Below are 25,218 nucleotides of genomic sequence, written 5' to 3' on the forward strand. Positions count from 1 at the left end.
GATATCGACAGTTAAGGGTTTTTTTCGGGAAAGAAATAAAAAGGTCCAATCCGGGGATCACACCAACTATAATAACTGTATTAGTTGATGCTTATAACTCAGGCAGTAATAGAGGTCTTATAAGTTAACTATACAATGGAATTGTGTCATTGAATAATGACTCTACGATATATGTGAAACAACGATGGGAAAAAGAACTTGGCATTGACATAAGTGATGAAGTGTGGTCAGACTCATGGGAAACACAATCAACGACTACTAACTCCTTGAGACCTGGAGAGACTTTTGCGGGAAAAACCAAATCCGCTTCTTTATCACCCCCAAACAGAAGTCTAAACAAACTGGAAACCAGCTAGACTGCTGGAGGGAATGTGGAGATACTATGGTTGACCATGCACATGTCTTTTGGTCTTGTCCTGCAATTCAACCTTTCTGGGAGGAGGTAGCAACACTTATCTCAGAGATTCTAGGTTTCAGTGTTAATACTACATTTGAATCTTTGTATCTTGGACAAACCCCGGATGGACTGAGTCAGAATGACTCTTACTTGTTTAAGATTCTACTTGCAGCAAGCAAAAAAGCTATTACAAAGAACTGGTTGCAGACAAACTGCCCTACTATGGGACTATTTATCAGTACTGTGAGACAATTGCATCTCTTAGAGCAGATGACCTACTCTTTGAGGCTCCAAAAGGAGCTGGGTGAAAAAAGATGGGGGAAGTGGCTGGACTATTTCGATAGCGAGCCAGATCCTTGATGATGGTTGTATCCTCCCTGTGGTCAGCGGCGGACTGGCCATTTGGCGTACCGGGCAAATGCCCGGTGGGCCGCTGGGCCAGTGGGCCACTAGGCCAAAAAAAAATATATATATTTTTTTTTTTTTTTTTTTTTTTGAAAAATATATTTTGAAAAATGTTTTAGGGTTATTACGGTCATATCCGAGTCGCGCGGCCCAATTATTAGTTACGTTAATGTTTGGGCTGGGATGCTTTCCAGCAGGCGCCTCAGTGCGGCCGCAGAGTTCATGTGCAGGGCTGGGCTGGCTCTGTGAAACGCCCCCCCCCCCCCCCCCCCGTTGACAAAATGGGGGGGGGGGGGGGTGGGCCGGTCCGGACCAAAATGCCAGGGCTGAATTTTGGTCCCAGTCCGGCCCTGCCTGTGGTATATTGTACTTTGTATTTGATCTTAACCCATTAAGACCTGGAACGCATCTGTGTCACTTTAAATGCCTTTGGCTATTCAAAAATAGCAGATATACAAGCTCATAGCGCGGCACTCGGTGCCGCGCTATGAGCTTGTAGATCTGCTATTTTTGAAAAATCGTGAAAATATTTTTTTAATATTTTTTTACGAAAAACTGTTGGGATTTAAAAAATGTTTAGAAGCGGCCTCAGGTCTTAATGGGTTAAATACTGTCAACATGTCTCAGTCTTATTATTATTATTACTAGTACCAAATGTCCCATGACCTGTATTATTTATTTATTTGTTCCTGTTCTGTTTTTGTTTTTTGCCTGTACGTTTTATTTTTACTGCTGTTTTTTCTGTTGTTTTTTTGTACTATTTGATTTTATGTACTTATGTACTTCTGAAAATAAAGAGTTAAAAAAAAAATAAAAAAATAGCAGATCTACAAGCTCACAACGTGTCGAGATAAAAGGCACGTTTAAGAGTTATATATACTTTTTGTTTCTTGTCCTCAAACAAATCAACATAAAAGCATTTTAATAGATTTGAATATTCAAATAAATCAATTCCTCTGCTTAACCAATCAATTAACGAAAATAGATCAAACAACAAGCTCACAACACCACGCAGTGTGATCTTGTAGATCTGTAATGTAACGGCGATATTGATTTGAAGTCATATTTGACACCAGCCCCCCCGTGTTATGAATATTAAAGGCGTTGGATCTCACCTTCCTCTGCGTTCTTCAGCCACTCCACAAACTTCTTCATCTGCTGCAGGAACACGCTCTTCCCTTTAGACGTCATATTCTGCGTACCGTCCGTGTACCACTTCAAGATGGCCTCCTCGCTCAGCACGTCGGCTGTGTGAGCAACAAACACATCATGTTAGATACATACACGTCTACATCATGTTAAATACATACACGTCTACGTCATGTTAAATACATACACGTCTACATCATGTTAAATACATACACGTCTACGTCATGTTAAATACATACACGTCTACATCATGTTAAATACATACACGTCTACATCATGTTAAATACATACACGTCTACATCATGTTAAATACATACACGTCTACATCATGTTAAATACATACACGTCTACATCATGTTAAATACATACACGTCTACATCATGTTAAATACATACACGTCTACATCATGTTAAATACATACACGTCTACATCATGTTAAATACATACACGTCTACATCATGTTAAATACATACACGTCTACATCATGTTAAATACATACACGTCTACATCATGTTAAATACATACACGTCTACATCATGTTAAATACATACACGTCTACATCATGTTAAATACATACACGTCTACATCATGTTAAATACATACACGTCTACGTCATGTTAAATACATACACGTCTACGTCATGTTAAATACATACACGTCTACGTCATGTTAAATACATACACGTCTACGTCATGTTAAATACATACACGTCTACGTCATGTTAAATACATACACGTCTACGTCATGTTAAATACATACACGTCTACGTCATGTTAAATACATACACGTCTACGTCATGTTAAATACATACACGTCTACGTCATGTTAAATACATACACGTCTACATCATGTTAAATACATACACGTCTACGTCATGTTAAATACATACACGTCTACGTCATGTTAAATACATACACGTCTACGTCATGTTAAATACATACACGTCTACGTCATGTTAAATACATACACGTCTACATCATGTTAAATACATACACGTCTACATCATGTTAAATACATACACGTCTACATCATGTTAAATACATACACGTCTACATCATGTTAAATACATACACGTCTACATCATGTTAAATACATACACGTCTACATCATGTTAAATACATACACGTCTACGTCATGTTAAATACATACACGTCTACGTCATGTTAAATACATACACGTCTACGTCATGTTAAATACATACACGTCTACGTCATGTTAAATACATACACGTCTACATCATGTTAAATACATACACGTCTACGTCATGTTAAATACATACACGTCTACGTCATGTTAAATACATACACGTCTACATCATGTTAAATACATACACGTCTACATCATGTTAAATACATACACGTCTACATCATGTTAAATACATACACGTCTACATCATGTTAAATACATACACGTCTACATCATGTTAAATACATACACGTCTACGTCATGTTAAATACATACACGTCTACATCATGTTAAATACATACACGTCTACATCATGTTAAATACATACACATCTACATCATGTTAAATACATACACGTCTACATCATGTTAAATACATACACGTCTACATCATGTTAAATACATACACGTCTACATCATGTTAAATACATACACGTCTACATCATGTTAAATACATACACGTCTACATCATGTTAAATACATACACGTCTACATCATGTTAAATACATACACGTCTACATCATGTTAAATACATACACGTCTACGTCATGTTAAATACATACACGTCTACGTCATGTTAAATACATACACGTCTACATCATGTTAAATACATACACGTCTACGTCATGTTAAATACATACACGTCTACATCATGTTAAATACATACACGTCTACATCATGTTAAATACATACACGTCTACATCATGTTAAATACATACACGTCTACATCATGTTAAATACATACACGTCTACATCATGTTAAATACATACACGTCTACATCATGTTAAATACATACACGTCTACATCATGTTAAATACATACACGTCTACATCATGTTAAATACATACACGTCTACATCATGTTAAATACATACACGTCTACGTCATGTTAAATACATACACGTCTACATCATGTTAAATACATACATGTCTACGTCATGTTAAATACATACACGTCTACATCATGTTAAATACATACACGTCTACATCATGTTAAATACATACACGTCTACATCATGTTAAATACATACACGTCTACATCATGTTAAATACATACACGTCTACATCATGTTAAATACATACACGTCTACATCATGTTAAATACATACACGTCTACATCATGTTAAATACATACACGTCTACATCATGTTAAATACATACACGTCTACGTCATGTTAAATACATACACGTCTACATCATGTTAAATACATACATGTCTACGTCATGTTAAATACATACACGTCTACGTCATGTTAAATACATACACGTCTACATCATGTTAAATACATACACGTCTACGTCATGTTAAATACATACACGTCTACATCATGTTAAATACATACACGTCTACATCATGTTAAATACATACACGTCTACATCATGTTAAATACATACACGTCTACGTCATGTTAAATACATACATGTCTACGTCATGTTAAATACATACACGTCTACATCATGTTAAATACATACACGTCTACATCATGTTAAATACATACACGTCTACATCATGTTAAATACATACACGTCTACGTCATGTTAAATACATACACGTCTACATCATGTTAAATACATACACGTCTACGTCATGTTAAATACATACACGTCTACATCATGTTAAATACATACACGTCTACATCATGTTAAATATTCATTCAACCCATTAAGACCTGGAACACAACTGTGTCACTTTTTCATTTGAGCTTAAAAAAAAGCATTATTTTACACTTTGGCTATTCAAAAATAGCAGATCTACAAGCTCGTAGCGCGGCACCGAGTGCAATGTTTAGATTTTAGCAACAAAAAAAAGCATTATTTTTAGTTCAGTGTAGGACCCATATATAAATCTATGGCTCAACCCGCTCCGCAACCCGCGGTGGGAAAAAAAAGATAATCATCATCATAATAGCTCAGATTTATATAGCGCTCTTATAAGTACCCAAAGTCGCTTTAAATGTCTACAGTAGCACAACATTGTCATGGGCTAAATAAACAAGCATGTTGTTCAAAATGTTTTGTTTTTTTGCGTGAGAGAGCGGCTGACCCGCTCACCCGCAGCCCGCATAATTAGGGATGGGTATCGTTAGGATTTTTACGAGTCCGGTTCCGGTTCTGCTTATCGGTTACGGTTATTAACGGTTCCATATTTCGGTTCCAAAATAGAAAAAAAAATAAGGTCAAATGTCTATTTATTAGGGATGCACCGAATGGAAAACTCTTGCCCAAAACCGAATATAGGAAACACTTGGCCGACGGCCGAATACCAAATGGCCGAAAAGTATTATTTAAAAAATATATATATACATTTTTTTAAATATTTTGTTGTACCATTGCTGTCATGGCTATGCCTCTGTTGTAGAGCTACATGATTATGGCAAAACCTTCATATCATAACTATAATGGGTCCATATTGAGATCAGTTATTTAAAACCTATTTATTTATTGTGTAGAATTATTTATTTACTATTGTGTAGTAATAAAATACAATGTCTCAAAACATTGAGCCTAACAAAAGGCAATATACTGTAATGTCTGCAGTTGCATTATTGCACACAGCCAAAATGCATTCATAATATTAGGCCATTCCTTCCTTTTGGAGAAGTCACTTCAGTTTCATTTCAGACAGACAGACAGACAGACAGACAGACAGACAGACAGACACACACGCAATCAAGGAGAAGCGTTTACAGCTGGTGTTATTGTTTTGCTCTGCGCAGGCAGAGGCTCTTAACTAGTGCTGGCTATTCTGTTAATGTTACACCCTCTGACATGGATTCTAGTTTTCAAGGTGACAACAGCAACGTTTGGTTACAAAGTTTGCAGGGCAGGCTAATTCCTTCCTCACTACTTCAGTTGAGAGACGGACATGGTGGTGTCACTGAGGGGGAGAGGGGAGTGGAGGGGGGGGGGGGTGTGCGGGGAGGAATGCGGCTCAGAGAGAAGCAGCAGCTCCGCAACTGATGTATACTTCTCCATACAACGGTGTTTTACCGGATTTGTGATTTTGTGCTGTTTGTGTAGGACTTCTAAACGCCTTTGTTTTAACGGCTTTTAGCGCGTCTAGGAACCGATATGCAGAACCGAAATTACATATTGTTTATGGGTACCCGGTACCGACCATTTCTTTATCGGTTCCTGCTTGGAACCGAATTTCGGTACCCAACCCTACGCATAATAGACCATATTCACACGGCGGCCATGTTTCTATGAAGTCAATGAAAGTAGCCACCCCGGGTGGCGGCACTTTCAATGTTAAATTCCAATATGGCCGCCGAGTGAATATGGTCTGTTGCCTCTGAAATCCTGACTCGACCAACCGCGCCGCGGGTTAACCCGCAGGACCCGCGGGTTACGGGTCGCCCGCTCATCACTGTTACCCAGTAAGTGTCTTTTTTAGTACCTTTGTAGAGCAGAACGACGATCTTCTGGAAAGAGTTCATGAAGTGGATGTTGTCGTAACAGTAATCCTGGATCTTATGCAGCAGAGTGACCTCAGACAGACCCTGGGATGTGAACTCCTTCAGCAGAGGACTGTATTGCTGCAAAGACATATGGAACGTTTTAATACGGAAACAATTATACACATAACTCCTTCAGCAGAGGGCTGTATTGCTGCAAAGACATATGGAACGTTTTAATACGGCAACAATTATTCACATAACTCCTTCAGCAGAGGGCTGTATTGCAGCAATTATATTAATATTTTATCAAACCATGTGACTTCCATAGGGAATGAATTGAAATGGCCTTATGCCTCACGTAAGGCATAAGGCAGCCACAAAACACTTGTTTTAACTGTGTGAGGGAGGCCCTGTACCTTTAAGTGTTTGATGGCCTGTACCTATAAGTGTTTGATGGCCTGTACCTTTAAGTGTTTGATGGCCTGTACCTTTAAGTGTTTGACGGCCTGTACCTTTAAGTGTTTGATGGCCTGCTCAGTGACTAGCTCCTCCTTCTTGTTCCACTCCACACAGCTCATCACGCTGGTCCAGATGATGCCGATCATCGTCTGCTCAGAGATGCTGGACTTCTTCATCTCATCTCTGCTGTACGTGATAATCTATGAGAAAAAAATACATAAAACAAGGATTAACATTCATCTGTACTAATATACAGGAAAGACCTGGGATTAACATTAGTCTGTATTAATCAACAAACAGGAATGAACCCGCCTGTAATCTACAAAAAACAGGATTAACATTCCATTGGCAGTGAAATGTAAAGGAGGGTCTACTGAGCATGTGCAGTTCCCCGTTGTTCCATGCTGTTATAGGATATCTGTGATGATGTCATCAGTGTTTTGTACTTCTACATCTTTGAAGATAACGTTGCAATCTTTGACAATGTGAAGGATATTGTACTCATGTTATTGTATTGATGTAACTGCACTTGTTTTCTTTTCTAAAATTTTTATCCCACCATTTTCTAACCCTTATCTTTCACCCGGTGCCAATTTTCTAAGTGATCCTGGGCGCTACACTCCCCTCACCAGCCTAGGGAGGCCAGGGCCGAGCTCATGCCTCCTTCAATGCATGACAGCCAACTGACCTTCTTGTCACCTGACAGGGAGGAGTTTCCCTGGTAGGACGTAGCGCGTGGAAGGAACACGTTATTCCAACCAGTTCCTTTCCCCTCCATCAGGCGCCCCGGCTGACCAGGGGGAGGCAGTATAGTGACCAGGATTACTGCATGTTTTTGTGAGGGTATTAACTACCCTGAGAGACACGGGAGAACATGCAAACTGCACTTGTTTTGTTAAAGGTTTAGTTTGCCCCCCCCCAAAAAATCATTTTCTATCAATTACACACCCCATAAAGCATTGAATGTATGCTTTAAAGGTGTATTGCAGCGGTTCTCAAACATGTTCACGTCAAGGACCCCCATCTGAAGATAGCCGGTGCCAGACCCCAGGAGAAAATGTGTGTTAAAGTGTCCAAATTATACACATTTATTTCTTCCAAGATTTTGTCTCAAAATGTCTTAAAAAATAGCAGATCTGCAAGATGACAATGTGTGGCATTGTGATCTAGTAGATCTGCTAATTTTGAATAGCCCAAATAAATCTAAAAATGACACAGATGCATTCCCGGTCTCAAATGGCTTAAAGGTGTTGTGTACAGTTACGTGCGGGTGTGTATGTGTGTGTTGTATATGTATTGTGTGTGTACCTCTTTCTGGGGGTCCCCTCGGGCGATGAGCTCCTGCAGCTCTTTCTGCAGCTCCTTGCGGCCAGCGATGGACTGCTGGTTGCGGGCGAAGTCAGACAGCTCCTTGAGGCCGGCGTCCGTGAAGTACTTGGAGAAGTGTTCACAGCTCCTCTTGTTGGCCGGGAACAGTTCCTGGTTCACACACACACACACACACACACACACACACACACACACACACACACACACACACACTCAGGTTGATGAGAAAGAACAGTTCCTGGTTCACACACACACAGTCAGGTTAGAGAGAAAGAACAGTTCCTGGTTCACACACACACACACACACACACACACACAGCCGGGTTTAGAAAGCTACTAACTAACTAACTAACAGATCTACAAGACCAAAGAATAATACTTCTGGAAATTCAATTAAATCCCAACATCATAAAACAGTGTCTCATCAGCCTGTTGTCCATGCCCACTTTATTATATTTATTAATATTAATAAATGCTGACTCACCATCAGTCTGTTGTCCATGCCCACTTTATTATATTTATTAATATTAATAAATGCTGACTCACCATCAGCCTGTTGTCCATGCCCACTTTATTATATGTATTAATATTAATAAATGCTGACTCACCATCAGTCTGTTGTCCATGCCCACTTTATTATATGTATTAATATTAATAAATGCTGACTCACCATCAGTCTGTTGTCCATGCCCACTTTATTATATGTATTAATATTAATAAATGCTGACTCACCATCAGTCTGTTGTCCATGCCCACTTTATTATATGTATTAATATTAATAAATGCTGACTCACCATCAGTCTGTTGTCCATGCCCACTTTATTATATGTATTAATATTAATAAATGCTGACTCACCATCAGTCTGTTGTCCATGCCCACTTTCCGCAGCATAGCGGCCACAGAGTTGATGTCCTTCGCATCGATCCAAGACTTGAACAACTTCACCGCAAAGGCTGCAGAGACGCCTGGAAGACAACATGTACACCTCACTACTGAACACTGTACCATTACACCTCACTACTGAACACTGTACCATTACACCTCACTACTGAACACTGTACCATTACACCTCACTACTGAACACTGTACCATTACACCTCACTACTGAACACTGTATCATTACACCTCACTACTGAACACTGTACCATTACACCTCACTACTGAACACTGTACCATTACACCTCACTACTGAACACTATCATTACACCTCACTACTGAACACTGTACCATTACACCTCACTACTGAACACTGTACCATTACACCTCACTACTGAACACTGTACCATTACACCTCACTACTGAACACTGTACCATTACACCTCACTACTGAACACTGTACCATTACACCTCACTACTGAACACTGTACCATTACACCTCACTACTGAACACTGTACCATTACACCTCACTACTGAACACTGTACCATTACACCTCACTACTGAACACTGTACCATTACACCTCACTACTGAACACTGTACCATTACACCTCACTACTGAACACTGTACCATTACACCTCACTACTGAACACTGTACCATTACACCTCACTACTGAACACTGTACCATTACACCTCACTACTGAACACTGTACCATTACACCTCACTACTTAACACTGTACCATTACACCTCACTACTGAACACTGTACCATTACACCTCACTACTGAACACTGTACCATTACACCTCACTACTGAACACTGTACCATTACACCTCACTACTGAACACTGTACCATTACACCTCACTACTGAACACTGTACCATTACACCTCACTACTGAACACTGTGCCAGGGGGTCTGTGGCCAAATACAAAATCACATGAAAATGTTTAAGAACCACTGCTTTTCAATGGGCCTGATGAACCACTGATGTACGAAACACAATTCACACAATACGGAGTGTGTGTAATGAGAGTGTGTGCGTGCGTTAGAGCCCTGCAGGCCCGCTGGGGCCCGCCCAGGGCCGTTTCTGTATCTGATCATCGGGGCCGGGCTCACCGAACATTTTGCGCAGATAATTCACTCCAGTAACATAATCCGCCTCTCGCAAAACCCCGGTATAGTTCATGGTTGTGCAGCAGCAGCACTAGCAGCCTGCAGGCAGGCACGCTGCTAGTAGTAGTCTCGTGACAACACACACACACACACACACCGCGCACACACATACACATTAGAAGCCTATACTTTTTCTTCATGGCGCTCGTGACTCAAAATGAGGAGTTTTTGTGTGTGTGTTACACACTGGATTTGAACTATTTTTGCAATATTATTTATTCATCACAGTTTACCTCAAAGAAAGGGTAGGCCGTAATCTTTTTTTGTTGTTGTTGCTGGCTGGGTGAGGATCATGACGCTGCTGTCTTGACTTCTTGTGGGTTTGTTTTTATCATAATTATATTAGCGAGAGACTGCAGCCGGCTGCTGCGCTGGCTGCGATGCGCGGCGTGCACCAGTTCACGCTCGAAAATAATGAATTAATAATAATAAATAAATAAATAAAGAGGTCTCGGGCTTCGGGCGGGCTCGGGCTGTAAAATTGCGCCACCTATGGGCCACGGGCCGGGCTGAAACACCACGGACCCGGGCCGGGCTAGGGCCCACATATTTGGCCAGTGCAAGGCTCTAGCGTGCGTGTGTCGAGTGTGCGTGTAATGAGTGTGTGTGTGTGTGTGTGTGTGTGTGTGTGTGTGTGTGTGTGTGTGTGTGTGTGTGTGTGTGTGTGTGTGTGTGTGTGTGTGCGTGTGTGTGTGCAGAACCTCACCCTCCTTGACGAGGTTCTCGTTGAACAGGCTGTTGAGGATGGAGGCTGATATGTTCCCATTGGCCAGGAGGATGCCGGTCAGCATGGCCAGCTTGTTGCGCTCAGACTCTGTGAAGCCCTTCAGAAACAGCAGCAGCTGAAACAACAACAACACACATTTATCTACTATGACAGTGGTTTTCAACCAGTGGTCCGGGGACCACCAGTGGTCCTTGAGGGGGTTCCAGGGGGTCCCCAGCCAAATGAATAGTTAGGAACCAAATCGACCCTCTTGTGTCTGTAACTCTGAGAGTGTACAAATGGAACCAAATGGACCCTTACAGGTCTGTAACTCTGAGAGTGTACAAATGGAACCAAATGGACCCTAACGGGTCCATTTGGTTCCATTTGTACACTCTCAGAGTTAAATGAACACTAATCATGATGATACAGTGTAGATTGGGACCCCCACGAAATCAAAATGGTTGAGTCCCTGGCATGTCTTTTCAAATGCGGGGTCCGTGGGCTAATATGTGTCAATTTGGGGGTCCTTGACGGGAAAAAGGTTGAAACCCACTGTTCTATGTCCTGCGTCTGTGACAGGGAGGCCCAGATGTGTCAATTTAAGGACTTTAAGATATGTTTTTATACATAAAAAAAGCTAAGAAAAAGTCCATTACTGCATCACAAGTAATCAACAAACTATAGTTACTATAAAAACTGGTTAAACATTGGCCACGTTGTTAAATAATCCAAGTAATAATAATTCTAAGTGCTTGTCAGGGTGGGGGGTCCCACGTTCAAATATTATATTCTGCTATTTTTGGGGAAGAGATATGGTGTGAGACTAGAGGTAAAAACAAAAAGAGCAGACCAAGAACAGAGGCACAGGTTGAGGGTTTAAACCCCATTTAGACCTGAAGCCCATTCTACAAACATCTTCTAAATCCTGTCCTAAGTTTTCTGAAAAACTTCAAATATTTATTCAAAAATTACAAAAACTATATATATTGCTACTATATACTTTACATAGCAACAAGAACCCCAACAGGTGTTCCCGTCCTGAAAGGTAGAGTTATAAATAGGGGTTCTTGTCCTAAACGGGTTAAATGTCTGAAACTCTAACCCAACATATTAACACAGTTAACCCATTGAGACCTGAAGCTGGTTCTACATGTCTCCTAAATCCCAACAGTTTTCTGAAAAACATATGTTTCTATATCAGTGGTGCTCAATCTTTTTCATGTCAAGGACCCCCAAAATTATATGTATTTGGCCACGACCCCCATCAAAATATTTAGTTCCGGGGACCCCCCAGAAGCAAAGATTTGAGTTAAAAATGTTCGCTTTAAAAATATATATATATATATTCAAAGATTTGCACACATTTTCACGATTTTTCAAAAAAAGCAGATCTACAAGCTCATAGCGCGGCACTCGGTGCCGCGCTATGAGCTTGTATATCTGCTATTTTTGAATAGCCCTAAGTGTAAAATAATGCTTTTTAGCTCAAATCTAAAAATGACAGTTCCAGGTCTTAATGGGTTAAGACCGGGAACGCATCAGTATCATTTTAACATTTATTTGGCTATTCAAAAATAGCAGATCTACTCGTCCTATGAGCTTGTAGATCTGTTTTATTCTATCGTGAAAAGGTGCAAACCTTTGAATATGATATTTTTTGAAGTGAAACTTTTTAACTCAAATCTTTGCCTCTGGGGGGAGGGGTCCCTGGAACAACATATTTTGAGGTGGGGGTCCACGGCCAAATACATAAATTTATATACATACATTTTGGGTGGTCCTTGACATGAAAAGGTATGAGCACAACTGATATAGAAACAGTCTTTTAAGATTTAGGAGACATTTGTAGAGTCTCAGGTCTTAATGGCTTAACTGTCAAGAGATCAGACATGACATCATCATGACAGACAGACAGACAGGCAGACAGACAGGCAGACAGACAGAAGTCACCTTCTTTATCTCCTCTTCAAATCCTTTCTCCAGGTACTTGTAACGCCTGATCAGTTTGTTAAAAACCTACAGGAGAAAACACACGTTACTCCCTACAAAACATCACACACACACACACACACACACACACACACACACAGAGAGAAGTGGCTCTTATGAGCTCACAAAGTGTTGGTTCAATGTCAGCTCATTCAAGCCTTCTTTCCCACTAGAGAAAACATTGTGACTATTTAATTCTTACTACAGCCGGGCGTGAAGATAATGATAAACTTATAATAAATAATAAGAAGAAGATAAATAAACTTGTGAGGCCTTTAAGGAGGGCCTTTCAGGCAAGCCGCAAGTGAAGCCTGCAGTACCACCACGGCCCAAGACACCAACACGCCAGAATGAAATGTTTGGAACGGGGAGAGTCTGGTGCAACGCTCAGGTCCTGGACCTGGTGAGACGAAGGAGGAGCCCGGCCAGGAGACAACCCACAGAGCCTAGTCCCTCCACGTGCCAGAGCCTCTCCTCTCCCCCAGCCCCGGCAGAGTACTTCCGGAGAAGTGGACTGAGTGGCCCCGTCTTTCCCTAAGAGGACTGACCGTGGGTAACTACTGGGACATAAGTCTGTCTTTCCCTATAAGAGGACTGACCGTGGGTAGCTACTGGGACATAAGTCTGTCTTTCTCTATAAGAGGACTGACCGTGGGTAGCTACTGGGACACAAGTCTGTCTTTCCCTATAAGAGGACAGACCGTGGGTAGCTACTGGGACACAAGTCTGTCTTTCCCTATAAGAGGACTGACCGTGGGTAGCTACTGGGACACAAGTCTGTCTTTCCCTAAGAGGACTGACCGTGGATAACTACTGGGACGTAAGTCAGGGCTTGATCAACCCCGGCTGGGTCACCTGGGTGAGGGTGTATGTTGTTGTGAGACCAGAAACACCCGATGACCCCAGGCTACAACACTGATGATACGTCCTCCAGGCTACAACACTGATGATACGTCCTCCAGGCTACAACACTGATGATACGTCCTCCAGGCTACAACACTGATGATACGTCCTCCAGGTGCATCCACGTGATGTTTATCTTTATTTATTGATAATAATAATAATACATTTAAACATGTACCTGAGCATAAGCTTGCATTGTCTCTAGGTCTTCTTGTGCCGTGAAGAGGCAGAACTCGGTGCGGGTCATGTCATCAGACAGAGTTCCACCTGGAGCTGTAAACACACACACACACACACACACGTTTGCATTACTATACTGTGAGGACATCAGAATTTTAGGACGGCATTGAAAATACCTGGAAATAGCAAAGAGAAATGAGTCAAAACATTGCATATGTGCAAGCGTAGAGCGGACATTTATCAGTGAGAGACATCGCCTCACAACTGAGTATAAAACAGGGAAAACTCTAACGCTAACCACAACATCTAACAACCTCTAAATACATCATCTAACCTGGATTGTCACCCCCCACAATTGTAAAGCATTCATCATTAAAAATCTTTTTTCCAACAATAAAACTAAAGCTTTTTCTTGTGAGGTCAATTTCTCATATTCTACTATATACATGTGTGGTGACATTTAGTCCTCACAAGCATAGTAACACAACACACACACACACACACACACACACACACACACACACACACACACACACACACACATCAGATGACTAGCACCAACATGTGACAAAATGTGACAGCTGCTCCCCCTGCTGACATTAATGTGTCACGGCATGAAGAAACCTTGACTGTTCAGACCCACAGACACTTAAAACCCTTTCAACCTGGCCTTCCTCTTTTGGACACAGTTTAGGTACAAACATAAAATAAATGCTAAATTAAATAGTAGAAGGATAAGCTCACGGCCCGTCGCCAACAAGTTGTGACCTACTAGATCTGCCGTTTTGGCCGAGTCCTCACAAATGGATGTAAAAGTGGACCATGTCACTCCACTAGAGATGCACGGATGGGTTTTTTTTGTCACCCAAGTCCGCGTTTACAAGTTCATTATCCACCCGCGGTAATTATATCATCCTATTTATAGATCCGCACCAAATAATTGTTATTTTCCTGACGTTGGTTTTCTTATTAAACAATGTTACTCACCACTGTCGCCATGCAGTGACTGTATACAATCCATATCCATGGTAACAAGCGCACGTCTTCATTCACTTACTTTAGCTGTTCAAAAATGGCAGATCTACAAGCGCTGTAAATCTGATATTTTTGTCCTTTTTTAACATAAATCTTCCCTTCTGGGGGTATCTGGCACCGACCATTTTCAGATGGGGGTCCACGGCCAAATATATATATCAACTAAACCAAACAGTTTGTTTATGTTCCACATAATCTGGAACAAACTCCTAAAAAACTGCAGCTCTGCTACGACTCAGTTCTTTTAACACATTAGAACCGGGAACACATCTGTGTAACCACTTTAACCATTATCTTACACTTTTTTGGCTATTCAAAAATAGCAGATCTACAAGCTCGCGCTATGAGCTGGTAGATATGCTATTGTTTGTTTAAACTAACAGGTGAAAATGTGTGCAAATCTTTGAATGTAGACGTTAACATCTGTAACTCAAATCTGTGCTTCTGGAGGGATTCTACAAATGTCTTCTAAATCCTGAGTTTTCTGAAACACGTATGTGTTTCTATATCAGTGCTGCTCAAACTTTTTCTAACTTTTCCCCCACAATTATATGTTTTTTTTTGGCCGCCGACCAGCATATGAAAATATGTTTGTTCCAGGGACCCCCCAGAAGCAAAGAATAGAGTTAAAGATTATGATGTATTTATTTGATGTGGACATCACTAATACATTGGACGAACCTGATGTTTTGCTTACAGTGTATATAGACCCCTTAACTCATTCAGTGCCAAAAATATTTCTGGCTATATCACCGCCCTGTGCCAAGGCCAAAAATACATTGTAAAAGTATGAAGTTAAACGAGTGAATGGAGCAGCAAATCTTCAAATCATCATATCGTGCTGAAGAAACTACACGGTCCCAGACCCACCTGGTCTGTTTGCTCGACATGTCTGGCCCAGGTACGTCAAACACAAGAACATCTTGGGCTCATCATATCTTGGGCTTTTTTTTTTTTTTTTTTATGACGTCGGCGACGTCATTGGCGCTCTGGGCTTATGAAAAACGTGACGTCGGCGACGTCAATGGCGCTGAATGAGTTAACAGACGACGTCACACTGATAAGAACCAGTATGCGCTCAATGAATCCCATTCTGTCAGGTCTCACTAACCTCGCGTCACCAGTCTTTCCACCTCGGAGGAAAGCCTGGTCTGCGTTACTAAAGACCCATATGATCCGGTCTAGGAAAAAAAAAAAAAAATTATCCTCTTTCCGGATTGTCGCGATTCGGTTTTGCGGTGCCGCTTTGTCTTGGTTCCCCAATCCCTATATAAATTGAATAGAATTTCCCCGTGGGATAATATGGATAATACAGACGCTAAATAGTCTCCGGAAAGTACACTCACATTTATATTTAAAAAATATTTTTATTAGGTTTTATTAGGATTTTATTAGGACGGACCTATTTTGGGGCGAGACGTCTTTCCGGTTATATACCCGAAAAGGAACGCTGCCCAGGCTAGGTCTCACTAGGACACGCCTCACTAGACACAACACAAGAGGGGGTTGAGGTGTGCTGAAACCAGCGCACCCCAAAACAACAGGTTGGGAATTGATTGCGTGAAACGATCACCTGTGCGTCCAGTCTCATTGTTAGTTAACACATAATTGGTCTATAGCAGTGGTTCTCAAACTTTTTCATGTCAAGGACCCCCAAATTGACACTTATTAGCCCGTGGACCCCCCATTTCAGAAGATAGGCTAGGGACCCCCATAAGAGAAGATTTTTTTTACGGCTCTAGCAGTGATTCTCAACCATTTTAATTTCAAGGACCCCCAGTTTGACATACATTAGGGCTACGGACCCCCATTTAATGGCATTTCTATCACTTGCACCGCAATTTATATTGTAAAATCTATGTCAATGTAACTCTGAGAGTGTACAAATGGAACCAAATGGACCCGTTAGGGTCCATTTGGTTCCATTTGTACACTCTCAGAGTTACAGACCCATAAGGGTCCATTTGGTGCCTAATCTATCATTGAGCTGGGGACCCCCTGGAACTCCCTCAAGGACCCCTGGGGGTCCCTGGACCCCACTTTGAGAACCAATGGTCTATAGCACAAGTGGCTCTGCCCACTTCAGGCGTGCAAACAGCCCCGAGGTGAAAAAGGGTGACAGCAGCATGTTGTTTTTTTCGGGGTCAGGTGTAACACAAATTGCCCTGTTTGGATTCAAAACGGCTATTGTAGCTGAAAAGCTACACGTTTTTGCATGTCTGCCACACTTACCCAGCATTCCACCGGCCACCAGGATGTCAAACAGTGTCTCAGCATAGCGACGGTAGTCGAGCTTGGCGCCAGAGGCATCGAGGAACTTTGCGACCGCTTCCAAATCAGAGCCAGTTTGATTCAAGCCTTGTACGATACTTTCTTGAAACTGAGTAGGGTCAAATCTCTCTTTTTCATCTGCGGGGGGAAGAGAGAGGAAACACACAAGAGACAGGATCCAGTGAGTTCACCATTCCTCCTACTTTTGTACGTTTAACATATATTCAGTCATGTAAAACCTCATTTATCTGAACCTGAGCAAGACTAATGAGACACTCTGAAGTCTGATCTCATCTCAAAACAAGGACCGAGTCAGATTTGCGTCTGATGCACGGTTTGTTTTCTTTTAACCCATTAAGACCTGAGGCAGCGTCTAAAACATTTTTTAAACCCTAACAATTTTTCGGAAAAGAATATTTAAAAAAAGTTGTTTTCACGATTTTTCAAAAATAGCAGATCTACAAGCTCATAGCGTGGCACTCGGCGCCGCGCTATGAGCTTGTATATCTGCTATTTTTGAATAGCCCAAAGAAATCTAAAGTGACCAGGTCTTAATGGGTTAATAACTCCAGCCAACACACTTAAAGGGCAAGACCACTGTGGTAGAGGACTGGGTTGTGTAGTTACCTTGCCATGATGTAACGCCAAAGGTGGACAAGAAATAAAAAATAATTGCTCCATTGATTAGAAATTGATCATTCAAAATATGCTCCTCATTGACTTACATTGTATGGTAAAACAGCTCTCAAAGTCACTCTTTTAGCATGTAAACGAACGCAAACAAAGTTGATTCAGACAATATAGAACATCACCAAACCCACTACAGTTTGTTTTTTTGATAAAAATGTTAAATTACTGTTGATTTTGCTATTTTTTATTAGAAAGAAAACCCGGACTGGATCGGCGGATCCGGATCTTCAAATAGTAAAATCTTCAGGAAGTTGACATTTTTATTAAAAAAACAAACAGTAGTGGGTTTGGTGATGCTCTATATTGTCTGAATCAGCTTCGTTTGTGTTCGTTTACATGCTAAAAGAGTGACTTTGAGATCTGTTTCAGCGTATAATGTAAGTCAATGAGGAGCATATTTTGAATTATCAATTTCTAATCAATGGAGCAATTATTATTGATTTCTTGTCCACCTTTAGAGTTACATCATGGCAAGGAAACTACACAACCCAAACCTCTACCAAAGTGGTCTTGCCCTTTAAATGTGGATGAAACCCCAGGTTGATTTTGGAGTTTTGTTTTCCAGTCAGATTAAATATCCTTAAATCTGCAGTAGGTTTTTAACCTGAACTGAAAAAACTAAACAACATCAGCCTGTAAGAGTTTCACTGTAAGTTATGTTTAGACACAGAGCAGTTGACAGTGAAGTTAGTATTTAGCCACCATGCATCTAACGCATCTGTGTCATTTTAACATTTCGTTGGCAATTTAAAAAATAGCAGATCTACAAGCTCGTAGCTTGTAGATCTGCTATTTTTGCTGCTAAAAATCCTGTACATTAGTGCAAATCTTTGAATACATATATATATATACATATATATACATATATATACACATACATACATACATACATACATACATATATATTTTGTAACTCAAATCTTTGCTTCTAGGGGTCCCTGGAACAAAACATTTTGAGATGGGGGGTCCACAGCCAATATGTATTTGGCCGCAGACCCCCATCTCAAAATATGTTTGCACAAATCTTCCACGATTAAAAAAATAAATAGCAGATCTACAAGCTCATAGCACGGCACTCGGTGCCGTGCTATGAGCTTGTAGATCTGCTATTTTTGAATAGCCAAAGAGTTCTTAAAATGACAGAGATGCGTTGCTGGTCTTAATAGATTAAGTTAGTAGTATTTAGCCTAAAGGTGTATTTTTAACATGAAAACATCATTGCTCAACATGTAGATGAGCAGCTGTAGAGGAATGCATGTGAATAACACTGATGTACTGACATGAACTACTGACATGTACTGACAGGAGGACATCACGATAGAGTGGGAACTCACACGGTACAAACACAGAGATACATAAACACACACACACAGAGACATATATACACACACACACACACACACACACACACAGAGATACACACACACACACACACACAGATCACAAACCTCTTTTCCTCGTTTTGAAACGCTGGCCGGTTAGCGTTGGCTTTTGCTGCTTTTGATTATTCATAAAAGACACCCTGGAAAAGAAAGACAAAAACAGTCCATTAACATTCACTGTGTGTGGTATCTAACTATCTAACAGTTAATATATGTGGTATCTAACTATCTAACAGTTAATATATGTGGTATCTAACTATCTAACAGTTAATATATGTGGTATCTAACTATCTAACAGTTAATATATGTGGTATCTAACTATCTAACAGTTAATATATGTGGTATCTAACTATCTAACAGTTAATATATGTGGTATCTAACTATCTAACAGTTAATATATGTGGTATCTAACTATCTAACAGTTAATATATGTGGTATCTAACTATCTAACAGTTAATGTGGTATCTAACTATCTAACAGTTAATATATGTGGTATCTAACTATCTAACAGTTAATATATGTGGTATCTAACTATCTAACAGTTAATATATGTGGTATCTAACTATCTAACAGTTAATATATGTGGTATCTAACTATCTAACAGTTAATATATGTGGTATCTAACTATCTAACAGTTAATATATCTTATTACACAAAGACCTCGGTTGAACGCTGCATTCTGATAGGCTCTCTGCCAGTGGTTCTCAAACTTTATCATGTCAAGGAGAAGGACCCCCAAAATGATTTGGCCGCAGTTCATCTCCACCGATGAACACAACAAGCACAACGTGTCATGGATCTAAAGGTCTAAACCACTAACTTCCAGGTTTTCTGCTTCTCATCATTTGCTGCCTGGGACAAATGTAATCCAAGTTACTGAATACAATTTGCAAGACAATTGTAAAATGTAATCCCGTGGTAATCTAATCTAAATACTACTTTTGGATTACTGCATGCCCCCCTCTACCAGACAATCACAAGCTGAGCTTGTAGATCTGCCTCTTCGTGGAATATTTGTGCAAATCTTCTAATATATATACATGTTTAAAACGAACATTTCACGGAGTTGAAATACTGCTGCTTTCTGTTCCAAAAGCTTTATGCCAAGTAATACTTACAAATGGGAAATGCATAATTCTTATGGTTGTGTAAGCTAGTTCTCCTCAGTTACAACGTGACACAGACACAGTTAGTTACACATCTATTAATGCCCTGTTATGTACATACATACAACTGTACCGTAGTTGTATTTCTCAGTTAGGAATTTTGATTCACATCGGCAATGTAAACCTCTGTCTCCTCAAGCCAATTCAACTTTACATTCAAAGCTGGATGGGCTTTGAATTTAAACTCTTTGACTTTAAATTACAGTAGTTAGTTACTTTACACCACTGCTAGTGACATGTATTCAGACACTAGGTCTAGCTTGCTGCTTGCCAACAGCTCAGTGTGAAAGCTGTAATTTTCTCCCTACAATAAGCAGCCAGAGGACCAGAGGGCCATCAGGCCCCATTTTGTCTCCACTTTAACAACTTCTTCACTCAAACTTTTTTTTTTTTTAAAGGTCTTGTGGTGGACGATTCACACACATTTAAAAAGAATAGGCCAGCACTACAGCGTAGCCAAGTTTGCATTTAGTACATCTGCTTGTAGATCTGCTCTTTTAAATTAGAAGAAATATTGTAAAATTACACATTTGTAATGTTTTTTTAAACATTATAACCCATTAAGACCGGGTACACATCCGTGTCATTTTTTAGATTTCTTTGGCTATTCAAAAATAGCAGATCTACAAGCTTGAGTGCCGCACTACGAGCTTGTAGATCTGTTAATTTTTGTTTTTAAATAATGATTATTTTGCAAATCTTTGAATATATGTATATTTAAAGCAAACTACATATTTTGAGTTGGGGGTCTGTGGCCAAATACATATCATTTTGGGGGGTCCTTGACATGAAAAAAGTTTGAGAACCACTGATATTACGGCAACATAAGTTGTGTCAAAAAAACCTGTCAGGATTTAGAAGACATTTGTAGAATCCTACCAGAAGCAAAGATATGAGTTACAAATGTTTGCTTATGTAAAAAAAAATATATGTATTCAAATATTTGCACACATTTTCAATATTATTCAAAAATAGCCAAAGAAATCTAAAAAAACATTACACAGGTTCTTTCCCAGTCTAAATGGCTTAAACAACACACACATCTTGTAATAGGGGTCCCTGGCACAAAATCACATCAAATGAAGGTCAAATGCATACTAATGTGGGGGTCCTTGACATCACAATGTGTCAGAACCACTAGCCTTGATAGAATAGTTAAAAAAGCTACTGACTGAAGCTTTAGATGAAGACAGGGTTTTACTGTGTAAGGTTGACTGGAGGACCACGGCTGTGATTTAAAGAGCAGTTATACTCATAGTTGTGTGTGTGTGTGTGTGTGTGTGTGTGTGTGTGTGTGTGTGCGCGTGTGTCCGTGCTGATCCTCTGCCCGTAAAACAGCAGATCTACAAGCTCACAACACGCGTTGTGAGCTTGTAGATCTGCTGTTTCACGGCCCGGAGCAGCACACAAAGTGTGAGTACTATTAAGCAGGCTTTAAAGGGCAGTACGTGTGCTGCTGCTGCATGTGCTTTGAGCTACAAAACCACATATATTAACGTCATAAAACAACAGATTGATAAGTAACGGGCCCGTTTAAACCAGTCACAACGTGTTTAATATAAACACATGGATGTTTTAAACACAATACAGATCTAATCCCAGAATGATGTCGTCATTATACAGACTATAGTGTTAGCATGATGCTAATAGACCGGCCAGTATAGGCCTCTACAGTGCATAAGATGCGATTTTCCCCCCCAATGCCTCCAGCTTTGCTTTAGTAGTGGATAAAAAGTACCATATGTCTCTGTGGTTATGTTCTATAGATCTATATATAGATATGAACAGATAGACATGTGATCAATGGCATTACATTGATCATAAATGTGATTGATGCTCTAGACCAGCACGGGCCTCTCTCTCTCTCTAGGGTGCATGAGGTCATTCTGTTGCCTTGTTTCTTTAAGGGCAATTATCACAGGGGTGGAAAAAGTACTGACATACAGTACGATATACATATAGGGCTGAAATGATTAATTTATGTTTTGTAATAATAATCGACATATACAAAGTAACTAAATTGTAGTGGAGTAAAAGTACATTATTTGCCTCTGAGATGTAGTGGAATAGAAGTAAAAGTACTGAAAAGTGTAAATACTCCAGTAAGGGAAAGAAAAAAGACCTCAACATTGTACCTAGCACACTTCATGTTAAATGTAAGCATGTGTTCAGACACGGTTTAAAGTGATTAAGTTATACATTGTCTGTTGTCTATACATATCTATCTATCTATCTATCTATCCATACATAGATACATCCATCAGTGTGGGGTCCTCCAGGGACCCTCACACTCACATAGAGTCTATGTGACAGCTCAATGAGTTCAATCATTGAGCCCACACACACACACACACACACACACACACACACACTATTTTACGCACAAAAAAAAGCTTCATCTAAAGGCATCATCTCTAAGGGGGTCCCGGACCCCCACCAGTCTCCCTGGTGGCACCGAATACTTCACAACCAAACACACATTAATCTAGGGGGTCCATGTCACTAAGGGGTCCTTGTCATGGGAGAGATAAAAGTTTGGGGAACACCAGTTTGTTACCACAACGGAGGCAAAGCCTTTGACTTTAAAAAGTGTCATTCATTAGAAGTGATTTAATCTGGTCTAACCGCCTTGAGTATTAAATCAAATCAATCTACTTTATTTCCAGGGTCAAAATAACTACCTTATGTCTGAACCACGCGCTGGTTAGCTCGTCCGGCTAGCCGAGTTGAGCTAGCTTCTTTAAAGCTAAGCTAACACCGACCACACTAAAACACACCGTTAATAACACACCACCGTGTAGAAACACACATTAATAAACCCATTAACTGACAGTAGTAGTAATAATAATATTCACCCACTCATAATAACTAAGCCAAGGTGGCTAGCTAGCGTTAGCATGCAAACCGTGTTAACCGGGTGGTTAGACATGCTAACAGAGCGTGCTAACAAGAAGCTAGCGAATGCTAACGGGTTCGTGCAGAGGAACAATAGACGGGATGTTTTAAAGGTTTTATGGTGTTAGTTCATCGTGGAGGAGCTTTAAACGTGATGTAAAACATGGATAAACATGTGTTATAGTTTAAATGGAGATAGTCTTATTACCTTTTAGCTGCTGATAGATAATAGTTTATGTTTAAAGGTCCAGGAGGAGGACAGAGACACAGAATGATGCTGCTGCTTCCTGATGTCTGAGTCCGAGGTAGAGAAAGGGAAGGTTCCGTCAGCTACGTCATCCGTCTGCTATCAGTGCAATTCCGGCCGGCGGATTGGTCTGCTACTACACACACCGTGATGACGTCACAGACTGCAGCCTCCTGGCGTACTCAAATGTTTTAAAACAGTGGTTTTCAACCTTTTTCGTGTCAAGGACCCCCAAATTGACACATATTAGCCCAGGGACCCCCATTTGAAAAGACATGCCAGGGACTCAACCATTTAGGTTTATTGGGGGTCCCAATCTACACTGTATCGTCGTCATTAGTGTTCATTTAACTCTGAGAGTGTACAAATGGAACCAAATGGACCCGTTAGGGTCCATTTGGTTCCATTTGTACACTCTCAGAGTTACACACATATAAGGGTCAATTTGGTTCCTAACTATTAATTTGGCTGGGGACCCCCTGGAAGCCCCTCAAGGACCACTGGTGGTCCCCGGACCACTGGTTGAAAACCCCTGGTTTAAAAGTATCAATAAATACTGCAATGTAGAAATATACTGTTACAATTGATTGATTGAATACTTTATTTAGAAGTTTGCAGAAAAAAAGCACATGAAAGTACAGTTTAAATAAAACACAAGGACAACTAAATAGGATTAAAAAGCCCATGAAAGCATAATGTCTTGTTTCCTTATGTTATTATTTACTCAATTCATAGTGATGGGGAAGTAAAAGTCCGGAATAAAAATATGATTTGAGTAAAAGTACCATAGTATTGGTATCAAAATATACTAAAGTAAAAGTACTCATTGTGCAGAATATGTCCCATTTCACACGTTTAAAATGTATAAAAATCATGTGACAATGGCAGATAGAGCTGAAGTGGTTAATGTACTTTCTACTCTGTGTACTGGATACATTAGCTGGTGGTAATCAAATTATTGGCTCTGGAATGCGACCAAAAATAATTAATTATTAAAAAGTTAATTTTGGGGTGAACTATCCCTATTTAGGAAGATTTTAAATGCCCAAAAAAATAATTCCAGAATAAAATTCATTTGTCTGCAGAGAAATAGCCTACATTAATGTGGGCGTCCTTGACACGCAAATATCGTGTTTGATAGCCCTGAAATATGACTGTCATCAAGCGTCATGTGAACCATGGCTACGTGTTTGAGAACTGGACCCGAGACCACCAACATTTAACTTTACAGAAAAACAAGCCCAAAGTCGCTTATAATAAGCAGACATGGCAACACTGGTCTGGGGCTGTGCTGCCGTTCTCTCTCCACACGATGCTAATGATGCTAACCAGCTAGCCTACCGCACTGCTGCCGGGCATGCGCACTACTGCTG

The 25,218-nt window shown here is 40.3% G+C and overlaps 1 protein-coding gene across 1 annotated transcript; it reads right to left on the reverse strand.

Annotated features, from left to right (window-relative positions):
* Nucleotides 1–1,882: 1,882 nt before the first annotated feature.
* Nucleotides 1,883–23,922, reverse strand: LOC311041157 (eIF5-mimic protein 2-A). The gene is made up of 11 exons (XM_084051680.1): nucleotides 23,807–23,922; nucleotides 19,604–19,677; nucleotides 17,427–17,603; nucleotides 14,158–14,252; nucleotides 13,038–13,103; nucleotides 11,085–11,220; nucleotides 9,181–9,290; nucleotides 8,304–8,474; nucleotides 7,049–7,195; nucleotides 6,536–6,674; nucleotides 1,883–2,049 (listed from the first exon to the last, which is right to left on the reverse strand). The coding sequence occupies exons 2-11, from the start codon at nucleotides 19,665–19,667 to the stop codon at nucleotides 1,898–1,900; spliced, it is 1,257 nt and encodes a 418-aa protein (XP_083907806.1). The 5' UTR covers nucleotides 19,668–19,677; nucleotides 23,807–23,922; the 3' UTR covers nucleotides 1,883–1,897.
* Nucleotides 23,923–25,218: the final 1,296 nt, after the last annotated feature.

The sequence above is a fragment of the Gymnoscopelus microlampas genome, assembly GCF_963454915.1.
Source record: "Gymnoscopelus microlampas genome assembly, chromosome: 24".
Taxonomy (NCBI): domain Eukaryota; kingdom Metazoa; phylum Chordata; class Actinopteri; order Myctophiformes; family Myctophidae; genus Gymnoscopelus; species Gymnoscopelus microlampas.

What these genes read in the sequence shown, in the direction of transcription:
- LOC311041157 (XM_084051680.1), bottom strand. Translation starts at nt 19,667, where the DNA reads ATGAATAATCAAAAGCAGCAAAAGCCAACGCTAACCGGCCAGCGTTTC. An exon ending in GAGGGGACCCCCAGAAAGAG is followed by an intron (nt 7,196 to 8,303) that starts GTACACACACAA and finishes TTTTTCTCATAG; the next exon opens with ATTATCACGTACAGCAGAGA. An exon ending in CGTCGTTCTGCTCTACAAAG is followed by an intron (nt 2,050 to 6,535) that starts GTACTAAAAAAG and finishes TTGCTCACACAG; the next exon opens with CCGACGTGCTGAGCGAGGAG.